General features: G+C 46.8%; 1 protein-coding gene across 8 annotated transcripts in view; it reads left to right on the top strand.

Annotated features, from left to right (window-relative positions):
* Positions 1-3,856: 3,856 nt before the first annotated feature.
* Positions 3,857-16,592, top strand: part of TRIM36 (tripartite motif containing 36) — a 51,277-nt gene continuing 38,541 nt past the window's right edge. For 2 of the 8 annotated variants that reach the window (XM_083702304.1, XM_083702308.1), the window contains exon 1: positions 16,245-16,546. In XM_083702304.1, the coding sequence (XP_083558430.1) occupies positions 16,520-16,546 (27 nt within the window). In that variant the 5' untranslated portion in view covers positions 16,245-16,519. Of the gene's footprint in view, positions 4,529-16,244; positions 16,547-16,592 lie in introns of those variants that run through there. The other 6 variants (XM_083702303.1, XM_083702307.1, XM_083702306.1 and 3 more) reach the window with 5 other exon arrangements.

Genomic DNA, 16,592 nt, shown 5'->3' on the forward strand with positions numbered 1-16,592 from the left:
GATGCTCCTTCAGGTATACTGGGCTGAGGCCGTTTAGGGCCTTATTATTTACACAAACACCTCTGAATTCTAGTTCTGCAAATTTGCGTGGTACTCTTTGGATGCAAAGATCTTTCAAATAAAGCAAATAGAGTTTGATTTGCAAATCTGAAAAAGAGAAGAGGAAATTACCTCAGGGACAGGGCACCTGTCAACATAACATTCAAATACAGCTGAAGTATTGATGTAAACCCCACAACACAATGGATTTGTGTGCTTAAAGGATAATATTATGAGGAGTCATCCTTACAGTGCAGTTCAAACATGTGTATCTGGAAGTAAGCACCATTGTATACAATGGGGCCTTCTCATAAGGTAAGTGACCAGCCTCTTTGAGATGGCCTTGGCTTAGTTCTACAGATTCTTCCTTGTTAGTAAGGAATGCCCACTGAATCAGTGCTAGCCATCCATGATAACTGAATGGCAAGTGCACAAAGAATAACATTTTCAGCGGCTGCTCCACAGCTCCATGCTTTCTTCTCTATGAGGGTCACAGCAGCCTTAACAAACTACAGTTACCAGGATGCTTTGGAGGAAGTTGTTATTTTAAAGTGATATAACAGACCCTCCAAGTGTCCCTATTTTCCAGGGACTGTCCTGGATTTACAGAAGCCATCCCGGTTTCTGATTTGATCCCACTTTTCCTTTGGATGTCCCTATTTTCATTGGAAAAGCTGAGGCTCCAATACTTTGGCCACCTCATGAGAAGAGAAGACTCCCTGGAAAAGACCCTGATGTTGGGAAAGATGGAGGGCACAAGGAGAAGGGGACGACAGATGACAAGATGGTTGGATAGTGTTCTTGAAGCTACCAGCATGAGTCTGACCAAAGTGCGGGAGGCAGTGGAAGACAGGAGTGCCTGGCGTGCTCTGGTCCATGGGGTCACAAAGAGTCGGACACGACTAAACAACTAAACAAGAACAACAAAAGGCTGAACATGGGCATTTTCTAGTCACAGTCTTGATATCTAGGGAGTTCGTTTTTAAAAGCGAACTACCCACTCTGGGACTTTAATCCAAAATACCAACAACCTTGCAATTGCTTATAAGTTGCATGTATTTTGGGAGGATAAAAACACTCATTTATTGGAATGCACGGTTCATATAACCATCTGCTTGATATTGCTCGGTACACTGGCTACTTTTCCTGTGGGTCATGTACAACTGATGTCATTTGCATGCTATTTGCATACTTCTGCAAACCTGCATTCTAGAATGTTAACAGTCGTATACAAGCAACAAAACCAGTTCTGCATGTGGCAACATCTGTGTGCAACCTGCAGGTTGCAGGCAGGGAGCTAACCTATGCATCCATTTCAAGAATCCACCATGAGCCTTACTGGTTATTATGGGAATCAATCCTCACACACCCATTATGTGCAGTGAAAACTAAGGATGTCCTCCTCTTCTACTTTAATCCTGTTCCTATGACTGAAGCTGTAACTGAACAGATTAAGAATATAAATTAGGGCAGGGATGGGAACCTGCAGTTCTCCAGAAGTTTCTGGACTCCAGATCCCCTCATCTCTGACCTCTGGGTATGCTGGTTGCGGAAAATAGGAGCAACATCTGGAAGGTCGTGGGTTCCTCAACCTGCTTTATGGCATTGAGTTACAGTTATTCTATTATCTAGGTAATTCCAGCAATGTTGCATATATAAATCTGAGGCTGCAAATTTACCTGGGAACAGGTCCCATCAGTGGGATTTGCCTCTGAGTAAACATGGGTAGGGTTGGGCTGCAACACTATTTTTGAGCGCTGTCTCCATTTTGATGTAGCGCAGAGACAAAATCATTACACCCAGCAGCAGATAATTCTATAAAAGCCATTTGCTACAGTATGTGTGCCTTAAAAAAAAAAAAAAGGACAAACCACTTTCAGCTCCCAACCATTAAAAGATCTATTCAATCAATACAATGCTAGTTTGACTGCGGTTAAGTGCCTCGTCATTCATTGTGACCTTGTTGTTATTTACTGAATCTTGTTACAGAGCCAGCTTTTGGGGGGTGGTTGGACAACGCTGTGGGTGGCGCTGTGGGTTAAAGCCTCAGCGCCTAGGGCTTGCCGATCGAAAGGTCGGTGGTTCAAATCCCCGCGGCGGGGTGCGCTCCCGTTGCTCGGTCCCAGCGCCTGCCAACCTAGCAGTTCGGAAGCACCCCCAGGTGCAAGTAGATAAATAGGGACCGCTTACTGGCGGGAAGGTAAACGGCGTTTCCGTGTGCTGCGCTGACTCGCCAGATGCAGCGATGTCACGCTGGCCACGTGACCCGGAAGTGTCTTCGGACAGCGCTGGGCCCTGGCCTCTTGAGTGAGATGGGCGCACAACCCCAGAGTCTGGCAAGACTGGCCCGTACGGGCAGGGGTACCTTTACCTTTACCTTGGACAACTTGTGGCATGGTACCCCCGCTTCTGTGTCTGTGGTGGGCAGCAGCACCATCACACACACACACCGCGTGGCTGAGGGCTGCATTTTCATTTCCTACAGTGCCCCAGGCTGATGCTACACCAGGGAAACTGAACAGTGGGGAATTAAAATACCAGCTAGCTTCAGCAGTCTGGTGCTGCTCAGACCGCTAGGCCGCCAGTAAGAGGGGTGGGGCGCAGGACAGACATTAGCGGTGGGCCCTGGCAACTGCCCTGCTTGTCATCCTTAAACTAGGACTCCTGAGGTAATCTACAAATTCTGAACTAATCCAGAGGGGCAGGGGAAGGCCTTGTCGATGTCCAAGGCTGGCATCCCTTACCTTAGGATGTTAGCCGCTCTGAACCTGGCCTCGGCTGGGGAGGGTGGGATACAAATTAATAATAATAATAATAATACCCTGGGAGTAGGGTGGCGCTGTGGGTTAAACCACAGAGCCTAGAACTTGCCAATCAGAAGGTTGGTGGTTCGAATCCCTGAGATGGGGTGAGCTCCCATTGCTCGGTCCCTGCTCCTGCCAACCTAGCAGTTCGAAAGCACGTCAAAGTGCAAGTAGATAAATAGGTACTGCTCCAGCAGGAAGGTAAACAGCGTTTCCGTGTGCTGCTCTGGTTTGCCAGAAGCGGCTTAGTCATGCTGGCCACATGACCCAGAAGCTGTCTGTGGACAAATGCCAGCTCCCTTGGCCTATAGAGCAAGATGACCACGCAACCCCAGAGTCGTCCGCGACTGGACCTAATGGTCAGGGGTCCCTTTACCTTTTACCTAGGGTGACCTAGGCAAAGGGGCTCCTGCATCTTTAACAACTGAGTCATGGAAGCCACCAAACCCTGGTTTCTGTTTTGATCCTGAAATGTCCTTTTCCTTAAGAGGTCCCTATTTTCATTGGAGTGTATGGAGTTATGCAAAATGCACCCACCCCCCCAGTCAAGGTTATAAGTAACCATATAAGACATCTGAAGGTAGCCCTGTATAGGGAAGTTTTTTAAAAAAATAAATAAATAAATGTTTTAATTTATATATATATATATATATGTTGGAAGCTGCCCAGATCGGGAGGGAGGATAATAATAATAATAATAATATGCCCTTTTTAAATGTGTTTTTTGGGGGTGCTATTGGGTTGTTGTTTTTATTTTTATTATGTATTTTGTGCTTTTATATCTTGATTTTATTCTGTGAACTGCCCTGAGACCTCTGGGGAATAGGGCGGTATATAAATTCAATAAACAATAATGCAATAGGACACCCCTATTTTCATCGGGAAAATGTTGGAAGGTATGGGGCTGTAGACCTATGCACATCCCTTACCTGGGAGGAGAGTGGCTAGATCCAATGCGGCTTCTGCACCTTTAACAGCTGAGCCATAGAAGCCTCACCTGCCAAAATCCCCCGCTTTCTTAAGGCGCCTGTTCCGCCTCTGGGCTACCCCTACCTGGAAGGAAGATCCCCCCAGACTTAAGAGTGAAAGTTGCTTAGGAGTAAACATGAATCGGATCGGGCCGATTTGGGTTCTATATAAACGGGCGCCTATAGATGGGATGCCTCGACCCTCCTCGCCGCCCCCTTCCGCTTGATCCCCGCTTGGCGAGCCCTCTGCCAGGCTGGCGGGGCAGCGAAGAGGATCCATCATCTCGTTGCCTCGAGGCGGAGCTTAAATATCCCGAGATGGGAGTTCAGCTTATGAAAATTTCACATCCCTCCAGCCTCTCGTGTGTTCCTTCTTTCCGTTAGCTCAGCCTTGACCGGCTCGCAAATAGAATCAATTAAGGCAACGGCGTCTGGTTTCCCTCGGAGCGCCCAGGGCGCGCGCGCGCTCTCTTCCGACGGCGGGGGTGGGTGGGAAGGAGAGAAAAGAAAAGAGAGAGAAAAAGAAAAGAAGAAAGAAAGAAAGCCCCGCCAAGTGAAAGGGACGAAGGAGCCTGACTACAATATATTTATTTTTGTGTTAGGGAAGGACGTCGGGGTTGTTTCCTAGCCGCCTCCTCGTTTCTTTCGCTGACGATGTCCGAGCCAGAGGAAGGGAGTGAGTTTGGCTACATAGTGGATCTGCTAGAAAAAGGCAAGGTAAGGCGACGAAACCAGGAACCCCGATTCCTCTTCTTTCCGAATCGGGAACCTTGCAGGCACTCCCCCTTGCAAAGGCGGGGCTGGGCGCGCGCCTTTCTTGCTGCTCCGGCCGGGATCGGGCGCAATTGTTTATTTCCTTCCAGTTTGCAATGTGCGGCGGGAGCGGCAGGGCTTGCCGACTTGTTCCCTCTGTATCCCCCCCCCCCCCCGAGGCTGGGAATACAACCCGAGAGGAGGACGGGCGGTCTGTCTGGGTGCAAAAGACCGACTTGTTCCTGGTTGTCGCTTCTGTCTTCCTTTTTTTGCCGGGCTGCAAGCGGGCGATTTGCATTTGCAAGGGGGCTGGCAGTGGGCGGTGGAACCGGGCGGGCGTGGCAGCCGGTCCCGTGCAAAGCGAGGGGATCAAGCGAGGCCGCGCTGCTCCCTGGGGCAACAGGTTGGGCGCTGCCAAGGAATCGATAAGCCGCCAGACTGCAGCCAAGCCCCGGCTCGTCTCCCTCCTGCGCCCGCTCGGCCCAGCCGGGGACTAGACGCGCGGTGGCGCCTTGGAAGCCAAGGGAAAGGATCCGGCCAGTCGAGTTCCTTTATAGATATGGATATATTTGCATAAAATAACCTGGCGGATATATGCACCAGGAGCAATTTCCAAACTTTGTGTGTGTGTGTGGAACTTTGCTGATCTGTTGGAGCGGAGGTCTTGTGGCACTTGCTGAAGCCTTTTCTTATTCCATAAGAAAAGGTGCTCTGTCTTTAAGGCAGCCTTCCCCGACGTGGCGCCCTCTAGAGGCATTTACACATTTGTCGACTTGCCACCCCGTTTTCCATTTTTAAAAAAATATTTACCCCCTTTTCTGCACCCTTCTATCTCTTATACCATAACAATACTATAATCTCGAATCCCATTGGTTGCTTATACAGTGGGACCTCCGGTAAAGTACTTAATTCGTTCCGGAGGTCTGTTCTTAACCTGAAACTGTTCTTAACCTGAAGCACCACTTTAGCTAATGGGGCCTCCTGCTGCTGTTGCGCCGCCAGAGGACGATTTCTGTTCTCATCCTGAAGCAAAGTTCTTAACCTGAAGCACTATTTCTGGGTTAGCGGAGTCTGTAACCTGAAGCGTATGTAACCTGAAGGTATGTAACCCGAGGTACCACTGCAGTTCAAATCCTGCTCGCGAGTTCATCATATTAGAGTATAGTGGTACCTCGGGTTACATACGCTTCAGGTTACATACTCCACTAACCCAGAAATAGTACCTCGGGTTAAGAACTCTGCTTCAGGTTGAGAACAGAAATCGTGCTCTGGCGGCGCGGCGGCAGCAGGAGGCCCCATTAGCTAAAGTGGCGTTTCAGGTTAAGAACAGTTTCAGGTTAAGAACGGACCTCGGGGTGGTGCTGTGGGTTAAACCACAGAACCTACGACTTGCGATCAGAAGGTCAGCGGTTTGAATCTCCATGATGGGGTGAGCTCCCATTGCTTGGTCACTGCTCCTGCCAACCTAGCAGTTCGAAAGCACATCAAAGTGCAAGTAGATAAATAGGTACCGCTCTGGCGGGAAGGTAAACGGCGTTTCCGTTCGCTGCTCTGGTTTGCCAGAAGCGGCTTAGTCATGCTGGCCACATGGCTCCCTCGGCCAATAAAGCGAGATGAGATCCCTTTACCTTTACCTTTACCACTGTATTTAAGTAGTCCAGGGGAAAAGGCTTCCATTCTTCCGCCAAACAACAATCATTAGGGTCTCTTATTTTGGCTGTTAACTTTGCCAATTCCGAATAGTCCTTAGGCTATAATTCTCAACATGCTTGGCCCTTTGGCCATGCCAACAAGTTGATGGGATTTGTAGTGCAAAGTATATGGAGGGCACTGGTTGGGGAAGGCTGCTTTAAAGTGTACCAAACTCTCTGTTATATCCAGAGCCAGCCCAAGACGTTTTGCTGCAGGCAAAACGCCCAGTGCTACCCCTGCCTCCACGGTGCCCCCCATGCAGACATGGGTCCCCTCTCCCCACTGTAGCAGCTGCACTACCACCAGCCCAGTCGCTACAACTGTACCTTCACTGGTGGGGCTGGCAGTGGTGCGATGTCAAGGGTTGGATCCGCCGGCTGAGGCAGAAGGCTTCAACTCACCTCATGCGTGGGTCAGATTTGGAGGTGGAGACAACCTGAAAAGCAGATAAGAATATATCTTCATAATAAGATCTTCATTGGCTCCCTGTACATTTCCGAGCACAATTCAAGGGGAACTTCTCTGTTTGGAGGGACTGGCCTGTTAAAAGCGACAAATCAGCATGAGGCAGACTTGCCCACTAGCTGCTTTCTCCTGTTCCCATACTTAATTCCTCTGTTCTAAAGTGTTGATGGTGACTTCTGGGATTAAATTAGAATTAAGCAGCAATAGATGTATTTTATGTAGAGAACAAGTTGCTTTGAACATGTCTGGGGTGGAGGTTGAGAGAGAATATCCCTTAGCCTGAAGCAAACATTATTTAAATAAATCTTAGCTGGCTGAATTCTGATTAGGTTAGGAAGAGAAATTGGAACCCTTCTGCTCAGTAATTTGATTACTGCAAACTCAAGACCCACGCTAGCTAAGAGCTTTTGGCAAAGGGGCAAAGCTTCTAAGCAAGGAGGAGTCTAGATTTGATCACATAATCAGAGTTGGAAGGAACTCTGAGGGTCATCTAGTCCACCCCCCGCAGTGCAGGAATATGCAGCTATTCCTCACGGGGATCGAACCTGCAACCTTGGCATTATCAGCACTAGGCTAACCTATTGAGTTATCCAGCTGTATTGTGTGTGCCCACTTTTGAATCTGACTGGCTGTGTTTACTTCAAGACACTTAAGACAGCACAGATTGCAGGGCTTGGAAATGCTCCTTCGATAATTTGCATGTTCCTTACAAACCACAGAGATAAGGACCTGACAAATGCATCCTTCCAACCAAGTATATCTTGCAGGTATAAGCACCAGCGGGGTGGGATAAGCCATGGCTCCTTGTTGCAGGTGCATGCAGTGGCAAATGTGTGTTTTGTATTGCAGGTAAAGTTAAAGGTAAAGTATCCCTGGATGGTTAAGTCCAGTCAAAGGTAAACCAAAAACCAAAAACAAGTCAAAGTACAGTGGTACCTTGGTTTGCATACGTTTTGGTTTGCATATGTTTTGCATTACAAACGCGTCAAACCCGGAAGTGCATGTCCCGGTTTGCAACCTTTTTTTGGATTACATCCCATTTTTTTTGAATTACAAACAATTTTTTTGGGGAGGTCCCATTGGCGAAAGCACGCCTTGGGTTACAACCTGTTTTGGTTTACAAACGGACCTCCGGAACGGATTATGATTGTAAACCAAGATACCACTGTATTGCATAACACAGGGGTTGAGACCCTTTTAGGGCACATTTATATAAAGCTATGCGGGTGGTGCTGTGGGTTAAACCACAGAGCCTAGGACTTGCCAATCAGAAGGTTGGCGGTTTGAATCCCTGCGATGGGGTGAGCTCCTGTTGCTTGGTCCCTGCTCCTGCCAACCTAGCAGTTTGAAAGCAGCGGGAAGGTAAACGGCGTTTCTGTTCGCCAGAAGCGGCTTAGTCCTGCTGGCCACATGACCCGGAAGCTGTACGCCGGCTCCCTCAGCCAATAAAGTGAGATGAGCGCCACAACCCCAGAGTCGGCCATGACTGGACCTTTACCTTTACCAGTGAGGAACTCAAACTATATCATTGTTCTTCCTATATGTGGCAGTTATTCTGTCCGTGATATTTCTTCCTGTCCTTGTAAAATGTTATGTCTATCTTTCCCTGGTTGTTGCTGTTCTCCATCATGCCTTGGGCAAAGCTAATATTCCATTGTTGTTTCAGAAATTTCTCAGTTGCTCCGATATTTGTAAACCAGAGGGGTTGCCATGGGCACAAGTATGATACAGCTCTCTCGCATCCCAACTGTAACACCCACCCACCCCAAATTACCTTCTGTGCTGCACTGAGGCTTGAAGAAAAGTCTTCTGTATGCTACGGAAGGCTTCTTTCAGGTGTAATTTCAGCAGGAGGGCAGGATGTGACCCTCTGGGTGCTTGGAAGGGACACATACATGCTCACAAGCAGCATGTTGATGACCCATAGCACAATTTGTGAAGCGCCCTTGAGACAATACCGTTTATTGAGCAAGATTACGTTTACAAAGTTTCTGTTGATAAAGATGACTCCTTGAAAACTCGGTCCTAATGCTTCCCTGAACACAGCTTGATTTCCACAGAATCTCTATGAGGTAAAAAGGGTGTGTTGGGCACAGCAGAAACGCTGTTGACTTAAAACTTTTCTGGCTGGCTAAATTTTCTGCTATTTTCATGCCTACAAATTGGTCTTAGCCTGCGGAGGAGTTGTGTATAAGTTTTGTTAGCGCTTACCACTCCCAATGGAAGTTAATTATGGCTATCATGAGGATCAGTGTATGCATAAGCAATAGTCTCATGTTGCTAAGTGACACTCCTAAAAATAATTTCTCATTCTGTGGCAACAGATAGGGAATATGCTAGGGAAAAGTTGTCATCTTTCAGGAAATGATTTGTAAATGGAGCTCAGGGGGGAAACTGATGGTGTTTGCATCTTCTTCACACTCTGAAAACCAAACTCCTCCTAGTGTGATATCGCTTGTTATAGTAACTTGGGTTTTCTCTTTTCGCTGTTTCACAAAGTGTGCAACCAGCAGCCTATAAAACCTGGGGGAACTGAAGTTGCTTTCAATACTTAGCTGCTGCATCACTGCCCCTGAGGTACCACTCTACTGGTGGGGCTGATGGAACATCTCCAGGGCCCACCCCTGGACTAAACATTTCTTGTTGAGGCTCAACCACCTCCATTGGGGCTCTCCATCCTTTCCAAAGGCTGTGTTTGTCCTATGAGGGCATTCTGTGCCCTCTTCTACACTAGTTCTGCTGACTCTAGTGAAGAGTAGGTGTCCTAGAGATTGGACTAGCCTTGGTGCAGTGGCGTGTGGTCAGTGGACTAAGGGGACTAGGCTAGTCCTCTAAATGTTCCTGGTAAATTAAAGTATTAAAGCTCGGTGCCCCCTTCCCAAAGCCTGGGAAAGTTGTACCCAGCTTAGGGAGGGGGGCGTGATGCTTATGCACGTAGAATAAGGACATCGTGAGGTCAGCTGCCCCCCCCATCGCCCCCATAAGCTGGTTCCTCTGGCCCTAACTGACCCCCTACGCCACTGCTGGTGAGAATGTGAAAAATGGCTGCACTAGAAAGCGGTTGAAGCATTTCCCCCTGCCCAGTTTAATGAACAAAGTCCATTGGTAATTGCTCCTTTAGTAATTCAATTTTTAAAAATGAAGTTTGTTGGGGGGAGGAGTCCTTTGAGCATCCTCTTAAATTGCCAAATTAAACTTGCCTCAACTGCACAAATTCATGTAAAAGAAGCAGCAAGGCAGCAGGAGAGACTGTAACTAAATGGGAATGAAGCTCTCAGCTAAAATAACCAAAGTGATTTCATTTCAAGGTAGCATAATGATATTGCTGACGTTAATTTCTTTGATATTTGTGTGTGCTGTTACAATCTGGCTCTATATATCTTTTCGTCTCTGTGTGCCGCTCTGAGTTGTCTGTCCATTCTCTAAAAGGCTAGGCTTTTGGATCAAGAGATTATAGTAGATGGTGGTACTCTGTAGAGCAGGGGTCCCCAAACTTGGGTCTTCAGCTGTTTTTGGACTGCAATCCCATTGTCCCAGACCACTGGTCCTGATAGCTAGGGATGATGGGAGTTGGAGTCCAAAAACAGCTGGATACCCAAGTTTGGGAAACCCTATTGTAGAGAAACTAAGACCCAAAATAAAAGACAAGCATGGTCTTGCTTCATGTTGGAGAAAACATGTCTCTGATCGGCAACTGCTTTGAAGCCTTAGTTTTTTGATGTTAGTCTTCAATGTGAATTGTGGCTAAGAGGGCTAAGAGAGAAACCACTTCCCCAGCTTATTCATAAAGCATACTTGCAGGAAAAAAAGTTTGCTTGTCTGGAATGTTGTTTAAAATTAACGCCGCTCTTTGTGTAGCAGCAGAAGTTTAAAATGCACACCATATGATATGCACTGTCTTGTGGAATGACAGCTCATATTCCGGTGCACTTCAGGATAGAGTGTTTAACTTTGCAGCATAGAGAGCAAAAGAAAAGTTTTGCATAATGTTACCAGCAAAAATGCAGCATATTTCATTTATTATTATTATTATTTGGTAACTAAGATTTTACACCCACAAGAAAATTCTGTCCACTTCTGCAAGAGAGAGAAGATGCTTCCAAGTTTTCCATATCAAGACTGGGTATGGGGTTATGGGGTTATGATTCAGGAAGTAAAACTCTTGACAAAATATTTTATTTAGGGCACAAGCCTAACTCTATCCAGTAGGAACCAGAAACAACAGTAGCAGAGAAGCTGAAAAAAGTTGTTTCAAATACAGGAAGCTTGGTTAAGGCTTCTGGGCTATAACAGCTTCCCCAGTATTATGCAATCAATTTAAATATTTTTAGCGGATGTATTGTGAAATGTTGATTCCAAATTATTTTAGCAACTTCATATTAGAGAAATATGATATATTCTAAAATACCTGTGTACTCAATTTGACAAACAAGGGTAATAAACAAAAGAGCATAGTAAATTGGCTACAAATAGAAATGATGTTTACTTCCAATTCTCTGATGACATTTAGATTAATATTTCAAAATCCAGCTGAATATATGAATGCAGAATCTCATCCTGAGTGAAAGTCAGAGACGCAAGATAAAGATTTCCCCCCTTCAGACGTATCTCAAAATGGAAAGTTTATTTATCAAAGGCATTTTAAATACTTTCTTGCTTACTCTTTGTGACAATATAATATATCCAAATAAAATAAAATAAAATAATCTATCCAAATAAATATATTGCCTGACAGTAGATCTTGGATTTTTCCCCTCATGAACCAACACAGCTACCTTTGCTTATTGTTCCTGTAAATAATTAAGTGATAGATACAGCTTTCTTCAAGAACTTCGCAAGAATCCATTTCCACCTCAAATGGCTAGTGCCCTGAGACTTTTGAGTAAAGATGGACAGATTGTACTGTCTGTGTGTCTTCTGCCCTGGATGGAGTGTGTATTCTGTGGTTTCCTGTGTCTTCTTACGCCAGCCTTCCCTTCCCCCAAGAGATACAAATGCTGCTCTTAATGTAATCATTACAACAGAACAATCAGTGTATGTCTCCAGGACCTTTGCTGAATCAGAATTGCTTTGTCGAATCCCAATGGAAATTAGATGTGTGTGTCCACAGTGGGGGTGGGAGCTGAACTTTAGCCTGCAATTCTGTATATCTATGCTTACCTCTGAGTAAGCTCCATTGACCTCGGAGGGGCTTGTTTCTATTTGTAGGATTGCACTATTCATTGTATTCTTAAAGCTTTTGCGAGATTGTACTAACCTCACTGGTTTTACAGCTGCTGCTCTGATATTTTTTATTATTTTGGGGGGAGGGGTTATTGTACAGTGGTACCTTGCTTCTCAGACTTAATCCGTTCCGGGAGACCGTTCGATTCCCAAAACGGTTTGGAAGCCAAGGCACAGCTTCCAATTGACTGCAGGAGCTTCTTGCACTCAGTTGAAATCCATGGAAAGCCGCGTTGAACGTTCGGCTTTCGAAAAACGTTCGCAAATCGGAACACTCACTTCCAGGTTTGCTGGATTCGGGAGCTGATTTGTTCGGGAGCCAAGCCATTTGAGTACCAAGGTACCACTGTAGTTGTTCTGCTATTGTAAATTACTGTATACATCTTCCTGGGAGTCTTGTGCTGAAAGGTGGTGTTATTTATCCCTACATAACAGTCAGAAGTCTCCTGGCGTGGACTGGAAGATCAACCTGCTGATTAAAACCCTGAATTGGTTTCAAATATGACACTAAACAATAGACAATAGAAATATTCCGTCAAAATGCAACCCAAGGATGGTGCCTTTGTTCTTCTTAGGGAAGTTTTGTAGATGCTTTGTTCTCCTGGAGCAAAATAGGATAATTGACTATCTGGCGCATCTGAGAACAAGAAAAGAATTTGTAACTACTTGGTTTGTGCTTAGTCTTTCTGCTGAGATAATAGTGGATTGCCAAGCTTTTCAAGGTATTATATTACAAGTAGCTTTGAAATTTAAATTATATTACCGCTGAAAGAGTTAAGAAGAGCAGATACTTACACAATGGCCCTGGTCCTAGGCGGTTTAAAATATGCTTCTGTTACCTATGAAAGTAAAATGATCTTTAATTCATTGCAGTTTTAATCGGAGTAGTAGAGCAAGATAATTGAGCTCCTTAAATCCAAAACAAACAAACAAACAAACAAACAAACAAACAAACAAACATATCAACAGGTTAATCCCTTTGATCTGTTAGTGACAGGACTGAGCAAGCAGTTTTTCACAAAGGAGTCATGACAATAACAAAAGTTGGGAGGGACCGCCAAGAAATCTGCCAGTTTTATAATGAATCTACTTTGTCCCTGTGTCCGTGCAAAAGCAGCTATTGTTGCCTTGTGGTCAGTGAATAGATAGATACTGGTTGTGTTAAGTCTCAAGCAGCCTTTGTGCACCCACCCACCCTGCAGTCTAAGAAAGACTTGTTTTTAATGGTCCCTAACAACTGAGCAATGATTCTGTATCAATTGATTGTTGGTGTTAACCTTGAATATTACTGGTAGCTCAGCAAAAACTAACAGGCGGCGTATGGTATCTGTGGTACTACTTATGTACAGTGGTACCTCAGGTTAAGTACATAACTTGTTCCAGAGGTCCGTTCTTAACCTGAAACTGTTCTTAACCTGAAGCACCACTTTAGCTAATGGGGCCTCCCGCTGCTGCTGCGTCGCTGGAGCACAATTTCTGTTCTCATCCTGAAGCAAAGTTCTTAATCCGAGGTACTATTTCCGGGTTAGCGGAGTCTGTAACATGAAGGGAATGGGCTGCTTGTTTTTCTTGAAATTAGCCATAAACTAATTTATTTTTGCATATGAAAGATTAAAACTTCGAGGCTTAATGTGGAAAGTCTTTCCCCCCTGCCTCTTCAGCCCCCTCCCCCATTTTTTTGAAGCAGTGGTGACTAATTTCATTCTTCTGAGACTGAACATGTCTCTGGAGCCAGTAATATTTTTAGTTCATCTCTTTATATGTATGTAAACTTTCAAAAACAAACACAGTGCTGGACAGGGAGCTTTGCCAAACAGACAAAATGTTAATAAGAAAGTTGAAGTGCTTTGTTGCAGTGTGGAAAATATAAAAAAAACTACGCTATCTCTTGTGACCCTAAACAATGTATTTTTAAAAATCATCGTCCTGTGGTCTGGGTAGGAATTGCAAAGCAATGGTGGAATCAAGTGCCCCTACAAACTTAAATACCGTACTTCACGGAGCAGGCCCTGATTGAGTGGGGCAGGGGGCGGCATTTGCCTCAGGCGGCAGGTTGTGGGCGGCAGCAAAAACAGCATCCTGTTCTAATAGGCAGAACCCAGCTGGAATGTCGCTGACCATGTATTGCAGGCCAATGGAGTGCCACTCTCACACGCTGTAGTGCTCCTTCACTTTCTTGCTGAAGCAACAGGAACGTAAAGGGGAAGTGAGAGGGTGGCTGGTGCTTAAAAGGGGTGGGCTGCCCCCTGCCATGCTGAAGATGCCAGGCATGCAGCCTTTAATGTCTGCCATGCAGGAGGCAGCCGCCCCTTCTACCACCTGGGTCACAAAAATATCCCACAGCCTGACACCTGTCCCTCCCAGCATCTGTCCTGTCAGGATTCCCACAAGCTCAACTGTCTTGCCCTGGGTCTCATCTGTGAAAACAATGAAGGCAAGAAAGAGTTTCTTCCTTTGCCCACCCCACTTTGCTGCTGCTGCTGGCAGCTTCTTGCCTTCCTGTTCCTCTTTTATGAAAGCCTGCATCTCCAGCCCTCCCCTTCTATGCTTCTTTCAGGGGCAGACGGTGGAGGGCAGCTATGCAGAGCTTTGCTCCTTAAGGCAAAATTTGTTGATCCAGCACGGCCAAGGAGCGTGAATAATCTGAATAGTTGTAGAAGGAAAAGAGAAAACTGGCAAAGGAAAATGCAACGCTATCAAAACAATGAATTCCATAAAGAAATGTCTAAGTCAAGATGAGTAGTCAAGTCCGCTTTGTGTTAAGACTCTAATTCAACATGCTTTAATTAAGGCTTTTCCAAAAATGTGAGCCAAATACAATGGCTCTCAGTCTAAAAAGAAAATCTAGCCAATGTGATTTTAGAAGCTGGACCCTATGGAAGCACAGATGGTATTTCCTTCTCCTTCTCCTGATGGAGAGACTCAGTTTGCTGGATGTAGATAAAGGAGAGGTCTGCTGCCTAGTTTCAGATAGTTCCCTGAATTTGTTTCCCTCTGTTCTGAATGGTTAATGATAGCTTAAGAATTAATCTAATTGAACTGACAGTGATAGAAACAGATAAGTACAGCCCATTTGCTCCTTATTCTCTTTTTGGGCTCTCTGAAGTTGGTAGCCCTGCAAAACTATGTATGTTTACTTAGAGGCAGGTCACTAGATACAGTAGGGATCATTCCCCGGGAAGCATTGTTGAGAATACAGTCTTATCAATCTTACGTTTGTGTGACTCACTTGAACCAACTCATTACTCTTGTGCAGACACAGCACAAACTGTTAATAAGGTGATTTAAAAAGCTTCACCTTTGCCTCCATGGTTCCATAATCATTCTTTTGTGCCTGGAAAACGGGCTTGCCAAAATAATTTGACTTCATTTGCAGAGGAACTACAGCAAAGATAACCCGCCACCTGGGATTTATTGTCTTGAATGAAGGGGAAGAATCCCCATTGCCCCTAAGGCAACCGAGCCCTTGTAGTGCTTTCCAGCCAAGCAAAGTCGATGGCTCACCGTGCCCAGAAGCACCCATTTTGCTTTCAGGGCTGCGCCGATTTTCCCAAAGCCCAAACACTACAACACCCTCCCCCTTGCAAGTTCCAAGCCTAGAGGCTGGACTCTCCTGGGCCCCTAAACCCTAAACTGTAGTAGTAACGATTGCAGCTCAGTTCACGTTTATATATCGCTTTTATATGTATATCACGTTTATATATCGCAAAGCAACCTGAAAGCAGTTTATGTGGCTTGAAAAGCTCCAGCCCCCTCTGTGTCCCAGCTCAGCTCCCCTGCAGTCAACCCATCTGCACGTGGCGTCAACTCAACAGGTGAAGAAGCAGCCCTCCCTGCTGCAACTCAAGGCCGGGGAGAAGCAAGACTGGCCGGCATCTTGCTTTGGCTACGAGTCGCGTGTGCCCGTGCGTTTGGTGATTTGAGAGCAAGAAAGAGCGAACAAGCAACTTTTCTCCGGAGTGAACGTGATTCTGGCACTTGTTTTTTGCGAAAGGGGACAGACGGGGCGGGGGGCCGTAGCTCGCTTCCCCTTTCCCGCCACACATTTGGCGCCCTGTGTGTGTGTACGCGTGTACACGTGTCGTCCCCGCCCAGCCTGCTTCATTTCCCCTCTCGAGGAGTCAAGTCCCTCAGCCGCCGACGCCAACCCGCCTCCCGGCTGAGGTGGCCAACAAAGGTGCCAGGTGCCGCCCCTCCCACATTGTGTCGTGGGCGTGGTTGCCAGGCGGCCCCCGCCGCCGCCGCCGCCCTGCTCCCCCCGCCCCCCACCCGCGCCAGCCCCTCCCCCTCCCCTCGCGCCCCGCCCTCCAGGCCAGCGCCGGAGTTTCCTCAGGGGGGTAGGCAGCAGTCGGTGTGGCAGCTGCTGGGCGCCTCGTAGCCGCTTCGCGCGCGCGCCCCTCTCTCCTCCTCTGTCTTCCTCCCTCGCGCCGCGCGCTCCCCAAAGCGGGGAGGGCGGACCTCGCCGGTCCCGAGAGAGGCAGCGAAGCGAGCAGAGAGAGAGAGAAGCAGGCACACGCGCGCGCCGGGCACCCTTCGGGAGCAGCGGAGGCGGCGGGGGGCGGTGGCGTGTCCAGGATGGAAGGGGACCGGCTGGAACCCGCCGTGAGTAGCCCTGAGAGAGGGAGGGAGGGAGGGAGGGACGGGGGGC

This window comes from Podarcis gaigeae (assembly GCF_964106915.1).
Source record: "Podarcis gaigeae genome assembly, chromosome: 11".
In the NCBI taxonomy this organism is placed as follows: Eukaryota; Metazoa; Chordata; class Lepidosauria; order Squamata; family Lacertidae; genus Podarcis; species Podarcis gaigeae.